This window comes from Talpa occidentalis, unplaced genomic scaffold (genome assembly GCF_014898055.3).
Source record: "Talpa occidentalis isolate TD23 unplaced genomic scaffold, MPIMG_talOcc4v2.1 talOcc4.7, whole genome shotgun sequence".
Taxonomy (NCBI): Eukaryota; Metazoa; Chordata; class Mammalia; order Eulipotyphla; family Talpidae; genus Talpa; species Talpa occidentalis.
This window is the reverse complement of record NW_023605083.1, coordinates 81,701,670-81,719,149: the sequence shown is the minus strand read 5'-3', so window position 1 is coordinate 81,719,149 and position 17,480 is coordinate 81,701,670. Positions and strand designations below refer to the sequence as shown.

The 17,480-nt window shown below is 49.7% G+C and overlaps 1 protein-coding gene across 2 annotated transcripts in view; it reads left to right on the top strand.

Moving 5' to 3' along the window:
- RAB11FIP4 (RAB11 family interacting protein 4) overlaps positions 1 to 17,480 on the top strand; it is a 104,931-nt gene that overhangs the window by 27,731 nt on the left and 59,720 nt on the right. For both annotated transcript variants that reach the window (XM_037495455.2, XM_037495457.2), the window contains one exon: positions 705 to 793. In XM_037495455.2, the coding sequence (XP_037351352.1) occupies positions 705 to 793 (89 nt within the window). The remainder of the gene's footprint in view (positions 1 to 704; positions 794 to 17,480) is intronic.

Genomic DNA, 17,480 nt, shown 5'->3' with positions numbered 1-17,480 from the left:
AGCTGTGTCTCCCTGTTGTATGGGTTAGATCAGGAGGAATCTGGGGCACCTCAGGGTTCTGGGAGAGGAGAGAGGAAGCAACAGAGGTGAGGAGCGGAGGGAAGCGAGCTGAGAGGTAGGGTTCTGAGTGGAGTTGATTCTATACAGCTGCCGCTGGCCACACCTGTCTGGCCTGTGCTGTGCTAGACACTTTGCTGGTCTGACCTCTTCTGTCCCATATGACTCCACCCATGTAACTGAGTAAGCGATAGACCCGTCTGGACGGCGTCCCTATCCTACATATTCTGGAGTTTGCAGGGCTACAGAGAGCCTCAGCCTTGGAGGAATGTGTGCATTTACAGTCCTTATGAGCCAGCCAGGGAAGTAGTGTTTTATGTCCCTTCCTCCAGGAAGGCTACCCTGATTACCTTTGCCCAGTCAGTCCTATACTTTTGGGTGTCTATCATCTGTGTGTTCCCTGTTGGGGTTAGTCCTAGTGGAAGGCAAGGACCCGTCTCAGGTCCTTCTGCAGAGCCCTGCACCTGCTTCTCCACAGCCTGCCTGGGTGCTTCATCCCTGCCTTTGAATGATGAGTTGTCTCTTAGAGACTCACTCAGGTCACCTGCCTCACCACAGCCCTTCTCACCCATGATCCATTAACTGGAGGTGAAACTGCTGAGCCAGGCTGAGACTCTGACCCTCACCCTCTGTCTGCCCGTCCACAGGGTGTGAGGAGCTGTTGAAGGACGTGCTGTCCGTGGAGAGCGCAGGGGCGCTGTCCTGCGCTCCAGAGATCCCTGACTTCGTGGAGCAGGTAAGAAGGGTGGTCTGAGGGGCTTCGGCTCAGAAGGGACATGGGAGTCTCCTACAGCCCCGCCTTGCCCGTCTTGGTCTTTTGCTTCTGCTTTGGTACCTGGGAGGCCCCAGGACAACCTTCTGAGGAGCTTTTGGCTTTGCTTCAATGTCCAAAAGAATAGTTTTTGGAACCAGAGCCACAGCAAAGAGCTGGGGGTTCTCATGAGCAACTTTACCCCTCTCCCCCACCCCCGCCGTGGTACTGAGGAGAAATTAAGTTCTGAGAGGGACAGTGCCTGCCTTGAGGTCAGTGCAGGCAGCTCCCCATATTTTTTTCCTTTCTTTCTGTGCCATACCCACCAAGCTAGCATGTGCCTGTGTGGCTTTTTCCCAAGTGACAACAACCAGTTCTGCAATCCCCCAGTTCTCTGATACCATCTGGGGGTCCAGCAAGTTAGTTTAAGTCTGACACTACTCAGCATTAGTGGAAACCCCAGCCAAGGGCTCAGTCCCATAAGATTTCCCCCCACTTCAGGGTAACCACAAATGGGGTGTCCAGGGTACCCACACTTCTATTGAGCTGACCACAAATGTGGGGGTTCCCATGATCCCCCTCAGGTTTAGCAATTTGAACAACTTAAGTATCAGGAAAACACTTTTATGATTATTGGTTTATTATAAAGGACACAACTCAGAGGTGGGCGATTTCCATGCCCTCCCAGGGTGCACTACCTCTCAACCCTCTGTGTGCTCACCGGCCCAGAAGTGCGCGGGGTATCTGTTCTCAAGTTTTATAATCCCTTCTCTAGCCCCCTCACTCCGGGAGATGGGGTGGGTGGGGCTGAAAGTGCTCACCTTCTATCACCAGTTTGGTCTTTCTGGGACCAGCCTCATCCTGAAGCTGTTCAGGGACCCTGTCCCAGTCACTTCATTAGGTGTGTTTGAAAAGGGTTCTGATCTGGAAGTTTGTAGGGCTTTTGGAGCTCCTGGTGATTTATTGCAAAATCTTGAACTGTTTTTCCAAAAACCTACCATTCCATGTGCTTCTAGAAAGAAGTACAGCTCCTGTCACAGGCACTGACAGTCTCTAAGGCCACTTCAGCCGAGGCACCCCAGAGCTGGAGGGATTATCCTGCTTTCTCTTCCAGGCCAGCTCTAAAGCCTCTTCTCTGTTTGGCGCCTCATCAGACCCAAGACATGAGTATTTTCTATAGCTGAAGGAGGCCTAGGACCCCAGAGGTGACTTTGGCTGATGGGATCCACCTGGGTGATGGGGGCAGGGATGGAGTAGGCGATGGGGGCTGTCCAGAAGGTGATAATGATGGAGGCTGCCCAGTGAAACAGTTTTTTTTGGGGGGGTTTCTCCCTGGATGGCCGGGAATCAAACCCGCACTGCAGAGGCTGCGGGGAGCTTCATAGCAATGCGCTCAACCCGCTGTGCCACCGGGGAGGCCCCCCAGTGGAACAGCTTTTGAGAAAGCCAAGGCTCAAAGGTGGCAGAGACCAAAGCCAGGTACCACTGCAGCCTGGAGCATCCAGAAAGGGGTCAGATGTCTGGGTCTCAGGGTGTTGTGTCCAGAAGGAGGGTCCTTAGGAACAGGTGAAGATTGCTAAGCTTGAGGCCTTCTTGATGGGTCTAGCGGATGTGCGGTGAATATGCATTTGGCCATCCCATTAGGCCATCCCACCTAATGGGATCAGGACCATGCCAGAGTCCCCAGATGTGTGGTGAACACTGATGTCCCTAAAGTTTTTTGGAGTGGACCTTTATGGTTTGCTGATCAGGAAGAGCTGTGAGGTCATTCCTGAGTCCCTTCTCCACTTTTGGCATTGACTACCCTGCAAACCAGAACTCTCAACACTCTGAGCCTGAATTTCCTGTGCTGTCAGACAGGACTGTCAGGCCATCTGGAGGACTTGTGAAAATTTAGCGAGAAAACATACTCTAATAAGGAAGAATCCCCTTCCTCCTCTGCTGTCTTGGAGATTAGTGTGATAAAGCTGTGTGCAGCTTTCCTTTCTCCTTTGGATCCTGGTGTTTCAAAAGTGTGTCAAAATCAAGGCCTGCCCATGAGAAGTTGTAAGGCCAAGTGTGCCCCCAGTGGTACCCTGACGTTCCCCCAACTTGAGGGCTGCTTTTGTCCCCCCCCCCATGAGGCCAGCCATGCTTGAGAAAAGATGGTGCACGAAGAAAGAGGTGAAGAGCAGACCTCCAACAGAATGCTCTGCTTTCGAAGGCAATACTGGTTTTCCAGAACACCGAATCTAAAGGTTATAGAAAAGCAGAAAGATCATGTCAATCTAATCCAGGCAGCCTAGTTCTCCCTTTATTTCCCCTCTCTCAGTTTTGCTTGGGTTTCTGTTTCTTTTGATTTAAGCCCCTCCAGGGTGACTCCTTTCTGCTGTCTTGGAAATCAGGTCCTTACATGTGACTGGCCAGAGCCCAGCGATCGGCTATCGATCACTGGACACCCAGGGCAGCTTGTTTGTGAGCACCAGGAGGGTAGCCTGGTTGACCGGGGCTCTGCGCTTCTTGTCACTGGTTCTGGGTCCTGGCATGGGCTAAAGGGGCACAGTTCAATGTCCAGCCTGCTGGGTCAGTGATGTGACATGAAGGACTCTTCCTGGCTCAGGCTCCGGTAACCTGCAGCCAGAGGAGGCAAGACCACAGATTCTTCAGGTTGGGGGCGCAGCAGTGGGTAGCCTGGACCAGGCCCTAACTTGCAGGCTGCGCCCTCAATGCCCTGCTGTGTCTCCACTGTCCCCTAGGGGTCAGCTTGAGACTAACCAAGCCCTCAGGAGCCTGAATCACTGCTGTGACTTCCCAGGTACCTAAAGGGGATGAAAATCTGAGGAGTGGTACAGGCACCATGCAGGGGTGTCAGGAAGGACCAACAGGAGCACCCCTTTTCCTTCTACCCTCACAGTGAGAAGGCCTCTGATTCAGCACCTAACTGAAACAGTGAAATGCTTTAGTGATGAACACTGGGTCTCTCAGCAAGGGCTCCGGGCCTGCTAGCCCAGACTGTGAGTCCATCAAGGAGGTCTCCAGACCTGTGTGGCGGGAAGAAAGAGTTGGCCCCTGAGGCACTCAAACCAAAGGAAATGAAAATCCGAAACGCGTGAAGTCCTAGAGATAGAAAATCAGGACAGGACTGGGGTTGCTGAGATTCTACATGACTTGACATGTTCTTTCTGTTCTCTTCTATAGTGTCCAGATTCTTGTTCTGGGAAAACAATATGCATCCCTGATTGTGGATCTCACCCTCCCTGTGTCCTCAGAGCCTGTGACTTCTGGCACAAAAGCAAACAAAAACCCCACCTCATTGAGGGCTGAGTTAACCTGACTGCTGTGTGAGTCTCCAATGCAGGGACTCTGAGGTCCGAGGGGAGGCCGGGTGAGATCTTCAGAATGGCCTAGAAGACAAAACTTGTGCTGGATCTTAAGGACAGCCCCTTTTGCAGGCTACTCACTGCCCTCCCCATTTTGCGGCTCCCAGTCCATGCGGTGTAGGTCTTCTGGTGCAGGGAGCGTGGGCAGGCATGGAGAGCCCCACCGCCAGGCCTCCAAAGCAGGGGGACAGTGAGATGAAATCTGACCCCATAAGCACTGAGAGACCCCATGTCCTTGGCCTTCTCTACATGTGATGACTAATAGGGACCCATATAAAAAGAAGATAGAGTCACGCTACCCCTGCTCCTCCCATGTAACCACCACCTCAATGAAATATGTCATCATCCTCCCCCCACAAGCCACAAAGTCATCCTTGACTCCCACAAACAAAACCAGCATCTAGTCCTCCGGGCCCCACTCTCTTCCCATCCCTCTCCCACTGCTGCTCTGGCTCTCACTGGCCCCACATTTTCCTCTCCAGACCCAAAGCCCATTGCCTCAGATTTTTCTATGGAGATGCTTTGTGTCATCTCCTCCTGTGGCCCCTCATGATCAGTGGGGTGAAAATCCATCATGGGTTCCTCCAGCTCCAGCCTCATCTCTCACCACATCCTAAAACTGGTGATACTCAACTGCTCTTCAATTACTGAAAAGACAGCTTTCTCTCTTGCCTCTGAGACTGCACAAGTTTTGTCTTTCCTTTGGGATATCTTCCCATTCGCCATCAAACTTTTGCTCATCATTTAAGATTCACATAAGAACCACCTCCTCCAGGAAGCATCCCCTGGTTCCCTCTTCCTTTATCCTGGCCGCCTTTTGTGCCCTTCAGGAAAGTGTTATGATTTTCTCAAATAGGTCCTGTACATTTCTTCCTAGGGTAACTGTACTTGGAACTCCATTTGCTGTTATGTGTAGGATCTGTTGGCCCTATTTTCTAACTGGTTATGGTTTGTATATAAGACAACTGCATTTTTAGTGTTGATCTTGGTATGACAACCTACTAGTCTCCTTTATTAGTTGTAACAGTTCGTTTGCTTGCAGTAGGACCTCAAATGATGTCCCTTAGTGCAACATCATTCATTATAACCTTGATGAGAAAAAAGCAGTAACCTCCTACCAGGACCGCCGTCAGTGGAATTGCATGTTTTCCCCACACCTGCATGGGTTTCCTCTGGGTCTCAGTTTCCTCCCACATTCCAAAGGTGTGCACTTTGCATTCATTGGTGTGTCTCAGTCACCTCAGTCTGAGTGAGTCAGAGAGGGAGAGCAAGTATGTTTGACGTACCCTGTTTTGGAAGAGCCTCCTGTTCAGGGTGGGTTCCGCCCCACACCCCGAACCTTTGGAAGAGGCTCTCGCCACTGGGAATCCTGAACTGACTGGAAAAATGAATGAATGAAGATAAGTGATTTTTTAATATTAGAAGTATTTTGGGTCCTTCTTGGAAGTTTGGTCGTGTTTTTATGAACAGAAATATGTTGTAGAACTTAACTCTTATTTATATCAGTCAGCCTATGGTAAAATTACTTTCATTAGACATCATTTTGTTAAAAGTTGCACTTTCCAGGAATCTATGGACGACATTGAGGACCTTCATTCGTACCTTCTTATTTCCTTCCTTCCCTCCTTCCTTCTGTAGCATTGCATTATAACATTATACACATTTCAGGGATGCATCATTGGCTACCACTGTGTTATATGACCCACAATCCTAGAACATTTACCATCCACCTTTGCAGACAAAGCTTGCCAAACTTTGGGATAAAATCTGATAGGTGGAAATTATTCTATCAAAAGGATGCAATCTTAAAATTTCGAATACATCCGCCAAGTTCCTTTCCAAAAGAGTTGTCTCCGTCACTCTGCCATGAGGACTGTGTGAGATCCCTGTTACCTTTTGATACTGAGTATTTCTGATTTCTCAATCTTTCTAACTTGAGAGCATTGCTCTTTTGAATAATGATATAGCTCAACTTCTCAAATGACATTTTTTGGTGGTTAGGAGCCTTTCTTCATTAATTGCCTCTCCATATTTTCCATCCTTGCTAGTTTTTATGGATAAGTTCATTTTCACTGATTTATAAGAACGAGAAATGTTAACTTTAGGAAACATGTTACAAATACTTTTACAGCTTGTCATTCATTTTTAACTTTATTTATGACATCAAATAAAAAAAACTGTTACAGCCAACTGTCTTATCCTTTATGGATCTGGCTTTTGGTGCAATGCTGAGGGAGGCATTCCCACCTAAGCCTGAGGCTACTCTAGTTAATTTTTAATATTTCATTTTTGTATTCTGTTTTTATATTTAAAACTTTGGTCTGTGGAATGAATTTTGATGTCTACAGTGAGGTAGGGATCCAGTTCTCCTTTTTTGCCTCCTCAGTTCCTCTTGCCCGCTTGCTGCCCACCTCTCCACGCAGGAGCCAGGGCTCCTTAAGAGGTTGTGCTTAGTGGGCCCTGCCACACGGGGTATGCAGACTCTAGCCAGAGTGCCAACTGGCTGGTCTGCTCATGTTCAGAAGGAGCTTTGACCAGCCCCAGTCTTGCCAGAACAATTTTTAAAATCTAGTCTGTGCATCTGTCTGGAACTGGCCTGGGGGCGCTTATGGCCAGGAGGCCCAGGTCCACCATTGCTTAACTTCAGGCGTTTCCAAAACCACAGTGACAACGGCACTTTTTAATTTCTAAAAATACTTTTCCTGACAAACAGCACGCTGATTCAGCTGTGCTGGTGGAGGTGTGGGTGGGGGCGCCATGCCTGGGAGAAAGGAGGGTGTTTCTGAGCGCCGGGAGGGGCCTTACAGGACCCTTTCTGCTAATATATGATCCCAGTGTTGCTGTGGTCTCCCTCCTCCAAAAAGAAAAATAATTTACATACTCCAAGCTTTAGAGTTTCTGTAAAAATGAAACGATCCTGTTTGCTATCTTTGGAAGGTAGTTGAGCTATGATTAAGCCAAGGGGGACGGGGGCTGAAGCACAGCAGCTGCTGAAGGCCCTTTTGTTTGTTCCCTCACCCTGGTCTATCCTGGACTGTCTGTCCCCCACCTCCTACTGTAGGAAGGCTGGGCTGAGATGGCCATGAGTGCCCACTTTCCAGGACAGTATTCCATCCCACTGCCTGCCTACCCCAATCTTAATGCTCAAGTCTAGAATTTAGGCTCATTGAATTGGAACTGGAGTACATTTTAGAGGGTGATCATTTAACAGCCTGTCTTTTTAAGGCTTAGCAGGAGGGAACAGGTTTGGTTTTATCACCCTGTTGGATATTAACCAATTTAATCTAACTTTGCAATCTCATTCCAGCATTCTTCTTTCATTGACTAGACATACTTGCTCCCTCCCATTCTCCTTCAAAGCAGCCATCCCATCTTGCTGGTTCCCTCTCTGAGGTAAATAAAATTTTGACATAGATAACTGGAAAGACTTACACACAATCACTTCAGGACAGATGTTACTTCTCGGAAGCAGCACAGTCTATACTAGAGATTGTCGGGTCTGAGCTGAGTGCTCTCAATAGACACAGATGCCTGGTCCTATCTCCAGAGATCCTAATTTAATTAGCCTGGGGAGGGGTCCACTCATCTGTTTAGAAAAGCTCCACAGATCATTCACATGCACCCTGAAGCCTGGAGTCCAGATACCTTAACAGGCCACTCTCAAACTCCTCTGCAGCCAGAATTCCTAGAAAGCTGTGATGATCTTGATCATCTCTCAGACCAATAAACCCAGCACTTGAGGGCTGGGACCCAGGCCTCAGCATTTTTATATAGCCCCTCAGACAATTTCATGAAGCCATGACCCGTGCAGTGTCCTGGGTTCCAGCCAGTTCACACAGGCACTTCATTCTTTCAGGATGGACTGCAGTGGCTAGATGGCAGGAAGAGTCTTACACCTTAAAAGTGGCCAGTGCCTGGAAGGTGTGTATGCTTGACAAATACTGGTGCCCCTTTTACATGGCCCAGCAAGACATCTCCTGGGGAGGGTGGTTTAAAATTGCAGGGCCCTCAAATGCCCAAAAATAGATGACTGGATCAAGAAGATGTGGTACATATATACCATGGAATATTACTCAGCATTCAAAAAAGATAAACACATGCAATTTGCAGCAACATGGATGGCACTGGAAGGGATCATGCTCAGTGAAATAAGCCAAAAAGAAAAAGAAAAATACCGGATGGTCTCACTCATAGCAGGAATCTAGAAAACTTAAATAAGGGACCAGGAAAATGAATAACTATAAGAAAGTGAAAATCAAAATCAACAAAAAACTATGAACCAGAGACACTTTTTGGGGGGTGGGGGGCGGGAGGGGAGGGATTGGGGTCAGAATGGGGGGGGTTGCAATTGTATGGGGAATATAAAAATAAAATTTATTATAAAAAAAAAAAATTGCAGGGCCCTGGCCAGAGGGGTCCACCCCCCAACCACCCCAAGAACCTGCTGCCTGGATTCTCAGGCAGGGAGGGAGCATTCCTGGAGTCCAGTGAGCCATGACTTTGCTTTTCCAGAGAGGCCCATTTGTCAGTCTGAACAGGATTCTCGTTAGAGTTCTTCATCTGCCCCCCAGTTTAGAAACTTCCTCAGGTTTCTTCTGTAGAAGGTGCAAGAATTGAGAGTAGGTCATTTTTATTTAACAAAGGGCTAGCAAATTAATTTTTCCTCCACTTTTTATTTTGAAAATTGTCAACTTCCAGAAAAGTTGTAAGAATAATTCAATGAATATTGCATATCCCTCCCTTGAGATGTCACCCAAGACTCACCAGTTGTTAGCATGTTGCTACATCTGCTTTCTCTACTGCTAGTGTGTGTATATCCACTCACTGTTATTATTTTTTGCTTAGATAAATTAAAAATGAATTGCAGACATGATACTTCGTGGCCATTAAATCCTGGACTATCCCTAAGTACAAAGACATTCTCCTGTGTAACCACCGCATTGTGATTACTTGTGGGAAATTTATCATTTACTTATCATCTGGCATCAACTCCATACTCAAGTTTTGTTATTTTTGTAGCTTTTCTTTCTTTTCTTGGATGCAATCCAAGATCACACGGTGTGTTTAATTGTTGTGTCTCGTTAGCTTCCTTTTAGTTTAGAATAGTTTCTCAGCCTTTCTATCTAGTATCCTTAGTGACACTGACATTTTAAAATTTAAGCTGGTTATAGATGTTTGTCGATACTATTGTGGTTAATCAAATAAAAATTCATAGGTAAGTGATCCATGACTTTACATCAGAAAAAAAAAAAAATTCAAGCTGGTTGCTCCAGAGAACATCCTCAATTTGAATTTGTTCATACCAATTGTTTAGCCTTTGGGGTATAACTTAAGTCCAAATGAAAATGGGTTGGAGAGACGGCACCCCCCAATGCCCTCAGGAGGGAAGTTCTGCTGTGCTCCTTTCCCTCTCCAAATGCACTTCAAGTGCATGTCATTGGTGCCCACTTGTGGGCCTCAGCTTCCTCAGCAGCAAAGCAGCTGGTTAGTGGGGAGTGGAGAAGCCGGGGGTAGGGGTAGGGTTTGTCTGTGAGAGGCGGAGGTGGGTCCCTTGCAGGAAGCAGTAGGCCTCAGTGCTTGCTGGAACCACCATGGGCCTATGAGTGTCTGTGGGGTGAATGGGGCACCCTGGCTCCAGGGCACAGCTTGAGGAGGACCCTCAGGAGGGTCCTGCTCGATGGCCACATCCCCATCCTGTCTGGACTGGTCTTCTCAAAGGTGACATGAGGTTATTAGAGTTTTATCTCCCGAGAGAACCCGTCTCAATATAAAACTGTACAACAGGACTAGTAGGAAGAACCTCACTGGGTCTCGTGTGGCCTGTGTGAGGTAGTGTGGGGAAGAGGTCTAAGCCACTGAGATGCTGGGATGGCACTGCTCAAAGGACCCTGCCTGAGGGGATCCGAGCCCTGTGCCAGGGGATCCAGAGCATCAATTCCACCGCAAGAATGGCGGAAGGCACTGTGGAGCATCGAAGCTGAATGCAATTCACATACGTTTTAGAGGTAAGAAGGAAGATGTTTAAAGCAGCTGTACTTCAGAGGCTGCTTTTTCTGGTCCTGCTTCTGCAGTGGGTGCATGTCCATCTTCCTCTCTGTGGGGCCACTTAGGTACTATTATTGCAGTTTTACTGTAATATAAGAAAAGCTGCTCTTGTCTGGGATATGGGGAGACACGGGAATTTGACCCTGCGTGATGGGGGTCAGAGAGGGACTCTGACAGGTGACATGATGTGGCCACTTGATGGCTGGCCCCAAGGAGGCGTGATTTGAGCCCCCTTTGTCTGGGGGCTGCCCTGAACCTGCAAGAAGTCATTTTGGCCAGAACCTCCACCAGCCCCTGCAACCTTCACCCAGGCCAGATGCTGATGGTTCCCAGCCACTGTGTCTGTGTCACTGGGCTGGTCACTCACCCTTCGCCCTGAGCTGCCTTCATTTTTCAGGTACAAAATTGGGGTAATAATGCCTAACTTGCAGGGTTATGGTGAGAAAGAAACAGGGCAAGGTCTCTAAAGGCTCCTAAAGAGAGTGCCCCCCACCCAGTGAACAGTGGCTTTGATGGCTTCTTCTCAGTGCTGCTCAGACCCCTGCGGGAAATTCCAGAGGACACAGGGGACAGGGGGAATTCCCTCATTTTCCTCTCCTCAAAGCCACCCACTTGCCCCCAACTGCACCCACATCCAGCTTCCCTCCTGAGGCGGTCGATGAGGAGACCCTCCCTGACGAAAGCTGCCACCCCTCTGAGCCCTGGGGCGGTGCCTCGCGGTGGAGCAGGTGGACTGTTCTTAATGTCCGCGAGGGCAGAACCACCCTCAATCCCGTGTCTCCATTTCTCTCCCCTTTAGTGTAGATCTCCAAAGACTTATCTGAACCCCTTGCCCTCTGTACTCCTCCCCAGCATATCTTGGCCCCTGTGCTTGGCTGAAACTTAGATCACTAGGAATTTCTGTGCGGACAAAACCAAGTGTCAGTTCTGTGAACTTTACTGGAACTCCCAGCAGGACCGGCACACACAGCCCTCCCTTCTTGGGCCCTTCTTGGTTCTTCCTTCCCTTGGCTCCACAGGCGCCCTCCTGCCTCTCAGGCTGCTCACCTCCATCACCTTGGCTGGCTTCTCACCCCTTGTTCTGTTATGTGCTGGCAGGTCCAGGTCTTGGTCCCCAACCCTCTGCTCTTCTTCCCTAAACCTGCTCCGCAGTGAGGAGCTTGTCCAGTCCCAGGGCTCTAGATGTTTCTCTTCCCTGCAGGCTCCCAAGATAGTATCTCTCCCCTCAGCCCCAACTTTGCCTTTGATGACAGGCTCCTCTGTGGAGCCATCTAGCCCTCCCCGTGCATTTCAAACATGCCCAGTACTAAGCCCTGTGATCCTGCTCCACCCACAGCCCCACCAAGATTCCCGCATCTCAATAAATGGCACCACCGTCTCCTGGTTGCTGGGGCCACAATTGAGTCATGGTTAATCTCTCTCCTTCCTTCCACATCAGCAGGACCTGTTGGTGTTCGCTCCAGGCTATGTCCTGAGCTGTCGGCTTCTCTCCACCTGCACGGATATCCAGCAGGAATTCATTTCTTTCAAGGCCATTTCATTATAATGTTGATGAGGAAAACATGATCCTGGCTGATGTTGAACAAAATTATGTTATTCCTGGACCTATTTTCTGCTTTTGTCATATGTAGTTGATACTTAACTAATGACATTAGGTGAGGGCTTTACCCCACCTGCTTGCCTGCATTCTCTCTAGTCTTTCTGGGGTCCATTCTCCATACAACAGCCAGGGTCTCCTTTTAAACTCTTAAATCGATCTCCCTTGCATAAGATGATCCTGTCACTAGAGTAAACTCCTAATCCTAACCTCTCTCGGTGGCCTCCAGGTTTCACTTGTGCCTGACCTCATCCCTTATCTTCATACCTAGGATCCTTGCTCTTCCAGCCACCTTGGCCGTCTTTTCTGCTTCTCAACACCCCATGCTGGTGTCTTACCTTTGCCTTGCCATTCTTCTACCTGAGCCCTCATCCCCCCAGCCTTTGCACCCCTGCCCTCCAATGATCTGAGTTTCAGCACAAACACCACCTCCTCAGAGAAGCGTTCCTTGGATCCGTCTCAACAAACCCCCGCCACACAACCGCTCTTTGCCTCCATCTCAGTTGGCTGCATGTGTCTCGTCTGTGTCCCTGCTAGACTGAGCACCACTGGCCAGGAGCTTTGCCTGCCTTTTACCGTGTGCCCTCCATGCCTGGCTCAGCGCCAGGCACGGAGAAGCTGTTGGTACATATTTGTTGCAGAAGTGGCTGGGTGAATCTCAGAGGTGCAAGGTCGACCCTGTGCCTGGGAGGAATGGATGGGACACCCATCTGGGACACCCCCACCCACACCCAGCTCAAAGTCTGTAAAAACCATCCACTATCTAAGTGCTTGGGGGAGGGGGTTAGAAAGGAGCTAAGGGCAGTCGTGGGGGGGCTTGGGGGGTGGGGGGGTTGCTTTGAGTATACTTAGGCTCTGAAACCTGAATGTGTTTGAATCTGTTGGGGGGGCTAACAAAATGCAGAATCTACTTCAGTAGGTCTGCAGGGGGCTGAGAGGGCATTTCTAATAAGCGCCCAGGTTGTGGTGACAGCACTGGTCATGCCTCAGTGCTCTCAGTCACTTGTGGGTCCCCCAGCCTCCCCTTAAATGCCAGGGAAGATTCAGAAAGAGCCTGAGGGTCCCTCCACGGCCTCCTCTCTCCCTCCTCCCTTCATCCACCAGCAAATGTTGTTTCTAGCAGTCTCTGTCACCTCCGCCTGCGGTGGGGCCCGCAAAGTTTCTGTCTCCACATTTCTGCTACCATGACAGACAAGACAGATTCTCTGCCAGGAGTTGTGCTCAGCGCCTGCTTCTGTCATTGCTGTTTTCTCTGTGCTCTTTTCCTGATGGCTGACTCCTTGGGGATGTTGTGTCTGCAGAAGTCAGGGCAGGACAGCTGCTCTGGCCCGGAGGTGTTACCATCCCAACATGGAGACCCTGCTGGGGTCTCTGAGCTTTGATTTAGTACACCTGACCAGCCCTAGAGGCAGAGAGTTAATTTACACTTGGGGAGAGCAGGGCTTTGGGGTTTGAGAGTCCTGGGTTTGAATACTGGCCCTGTCACTTACCAGGCAGGGTGAGGGGCATCCCAGAAGCCCCAAATCTGCCCACTTTAAATAGGTTCGGCCATCTGCTGCATCAAGACAAAACATACTCTAATGTGTAAGACCTTTAATGGAAAAGAACTGTAAACAGTTAGTGTGCAATAAAGAGAAGATAAGAAAAAGACAAAGAATAGTTTCAAATCAAGCACCCTAAGTTACCCAACCCTTCCTGACTAAATGCCCAGCCAAACAGGGTTGGCACAAAGCAGGGCCACTGAGGCCCGACAGCTTGTCACAAGTCTAAAGGACCTTCTGGTGGGGACCCACAGGAAAGGGACAGAGGCCCCAGCATGTCTGGGACGAAAGGAGCAAAATCAAAATCAAGGTAAACTTTGCCATTGTTAGCCTCCTCATGGGTGTCTCACCCACGTCTGCTTCAAGTGTCTTCTTCCCTGTGCCCCGAGTCCCTGTTACAAGTCCAAGGCTGAGAAGCAAGTGCAGCTTCTTTACATGTCTCTCTGCTCCATGTGCCTCCTGCAGGTCTCCTTCTTGCTCTCCATCCTGCTTCCTTCCTTCTCCAGTCTCCTCTCTGGCTTCCCCCCTCCCTGTTCAGCTCCATCCTTCCTTGGGTGGGGCAGGGAACATGGAACCTCCCTTTTCCTGGAGACCACCCCGTTACAGTTGGCCACCCTGGACAAGTTCCTTGGCCTTTCTGAGCCTCACCTTCCCTTGCTTAAATGGAGATTGTTACTGGTGTCTTCCTCCCAGGGTTATGATAAAAATGAAATACGAGAATTCACAGAATGCCCTTAATTTAGTGCCTAGAAAATGCTAGCATCTCTGACTCACAGAGCACAGATTGTGAGCCATAGCATGGAGATCCAGTGCCTTTGGTCCTGGGGGTGCTGAGAAGCCATGCCTGTGTCCCGGTCCTTCTCCCACACCTGCACCGCCCCCTACCCCAACCCCACCATAGACCTGCTGCTCTTGCACAAACCAGGAAATTCAGCCCCTGCAGTATTCCCAGAATTGGGCCCACCCTGTCAGGCCCTCTTCAGGCTGGGACGGGCCAGATAACATGAAGCCACACCTGCTGGGCCTGAGGGTGAAAGCACAAACCTTTTATTAGAGTGATAAACAATTGGTCCCCTCCTGAGCACTCCTGAATTCCATCTCCTGACCAGGGTAATGAAAATGGCAGAGACTAAGACATGAGGCTTGATTCTTGCGACAGGAACTCCCTATGGGTTCCTGAGCACAGTGGGGCCCCTAGCCTAGCAACCGGGTCTCCCAGGCTTCTGCAATTATCAGTGGGAATGGTCAGGAGAGGCCCAGCCCAAGTCCCCTCCCGGCCTGTGCCTCGACCCACAGTATCCTTGCCCACTGCGTCTAGCAGGAGAGGGGGCTCGTTTGAGCACGGGGCTGGGAACCGGGCATCTTCTTACTGTGAAGCTGCATCTTTCCCTCCAGGAGGGATCCTCTTCACCACTCCCAGCCTGGCCTTCCTGTGCCATGACATGGAACATCCTTGCTTTTGTCAAGGGATTTTTTAACCCAGACCCAAAGGGCTTGCAATGGGTTTGAGGCACGTAAGACCCCTTAATAATCTTGCAACGATCACCAGTTATGGCTGCTGCCACCCTTGGGGCTGATCTCTGGAGGCAGGTGCGCCTCCCCTTACCAGATGCGCCTCTGAATGTACAGGCAGAAGCTCCATTCCCACGAGGGACATGGGAGAGCTTCGTCCTGAGGACACAGTAACAGGACTTTCCGTTCTCACCCTGGCGTCGAGTTCCATGTCAGAAAGCATTGTTCTATCTTACCTCCTTGCAAAACCCTCTACACAGACATATATTTTGTTTTTATTCCCTTGGCTCAGTGTGAGGCAACCCTACACAGGATATTTCTTCAGCTTCCTTAGAATTGTAACTGGGTGTTTGTGAACGGGCTGTTTCTGACCCTTCTGTATGGGGACCAGCCTGTTACAGAATTGCTACTGTCAGCCTTGTAGGATTTGCAATCTTCTGCTGCACTTTAACCCAGTCCATTCCTTTTAGGAATTTGAACCAGCAAAATTTCCTTCCTGATAAATGGTATCCTCTCATCAGATGGTCAGAATGATGCGTGACTGACTCCTATTTTGCCTCAGTGGTTAGGAAACTTAGAGCTAATGGAGAATCAATAACTTTCAGTTTAATTATTTACTTCCTTTTTTCTCTGTGGTTTACTTTTATTTTATTAATCTAACTGTGAATGTTTTATTGTGAATAGTTACACAGTTGTCAACAACAACAGACGACTTCACATGTAAGGAGAGTCAATCGAAGGGTAATGCCAGGAGTGGAAGGAACAAAAGTAAGAGGAGGGCCCAGCGCAGTTGGGAGAAAGCATGGCCCTCGTATCGCCAGGGTTCAGCGAAAAGGGGTTTTCTTTACAGAGAGGAATAAAGTTGGCTAGAAAGGCCAGTGGAAAGTGGGGTGGGAGGGTGGCCAGCAACCCAAGAATGGATTAGAGAATGGTTGTCCTGGGCACTGCGTGGTGCTCACTTGGAGGGTAGACCAAAGTTCAGTCTTGGGGGAAGAAGAGAAGCTCAGCCAGTGTTTGGTTAATAGGCATTTTGTTCTGATTGCCTTGGGGGCCAGCAGGTCAAGGCAATGGATGGGAATATAGAACTGTTACAGGGCAGGGGGAGAGGCATCCCAAAACCCCCAAACCTGCCTGCTCTAAATAGGTTCTGCCATCTGCCGCATCACAGTAAAACATATAAGACTTTTAATGGAAAGGAACTTTAATACAATTAGTGTGCAGTGCAGAAAAGACAAAGAATATAGTTTCCAAATCAAGCACCCAAAGTTATCCATCCCTTTGTGGGTAAATGTCCAGCCAAACAGGGTGCACCCAAAGCGAGGCCCAAAAACCTGCCACAAGTCTCAAGCACCCATAGAAAAGGGTCACAAACAGCTAGACAAGTCTGGGAGGAAAAGAGCAAAATCAAAATCAAGATAAAAGCAGCCAGTCTTAATCTCCCACGGCTCTCTCACCCACATCTGTTTTAACCAGCCCAGGACCAAAAAGCAAGTGCAGCTTCTTCACATGTGTCTCTCTGCTCCTTGTGCCTCCTCCAGGTCTCCTTCTGGCTCTCCATCCTGCTTCCTTCCTTCTCCAGTCTCCTCTACAGCTTCTCCTCCTCCCTGCTCAGCTCCACCCTCCCTTGGGTGGTGCAGGGAACCTGGAACCACCCCTTTTCCTTGGGACCACCCTGTTATAGAAGGTGGGGTGACATGTAGGTGGAAGTGTTGGTTGCCAGGTCTCCCACCATCTAGACTGTGCTCCCCAGGGGCAGGGGCCAGCCTCACTGATTGCTCTGGGCCTGACCAGTACTGGGGCAGTGTTTGTTATCTGGCTGAATGAGGCCTTCTAGGAGTCAGGGACTCACTTCTCCAGAGGGTCCAGGAACAAGCAGGCTGCAGTCCCACCTCCTCCTTGAGGGGCTTCCAGCTCCATCCCCATACCTCAGCTCCCACCCTCACCCTGGTCCCTCCTTGAGGAAGCCCTAGTGCCCCCCAATTACCCCCTTTTCTCCAGAGGGTGCCAACTTGATCCCATCCCAGTCCCAGTCTGGAACTGGCTCCCCAGCTGCCCCACTCGCCCTTCCTCCCCTTTTGGGGGTAGATGGAGGAGAGGGTGGGAAGGTGAGGAGGGGCCACCCTACAGACACCCCTCTCCCAGGGCAGAGGGCAGACTCAGAGCATCCTGGAGCGGGAGCTGGGCCAGGCAGGGCAGGCCCCTTTCTCCCTGTTTGTGGGCACCTGACCTCCCACAGGCGAGCACACCCTCCTGCTGCCAGGACGCTCTCTCTCAACTTGTCTCCATTTCTGTATTTTTCCCCCAAGTCACACTGTCTGCAGCTATATTAAAGATACTTTTCATAAACAGTCATGGTATTTCTGGCAGCATGTGGGCAGACAATCACTAACAGTGCACAACAACTTCCACGTTCCTCTCCAGCACAATCCCCAAATCAGAGAGGCATTGCGAAGCCCAACAGAGTCTTCCTTTGATGCTCTGAGCAGGGAAGGCTGAGTGAGGGTTGCCACTTCACAGTGAGCTTGCTGTCTACCACCTTTCCACAAGCCAACCCTGACTTTATGGAACTGAAATGCAAAAGGCAGGTGTATCCGTTCGCATTTCCGCACCTAGGAAAG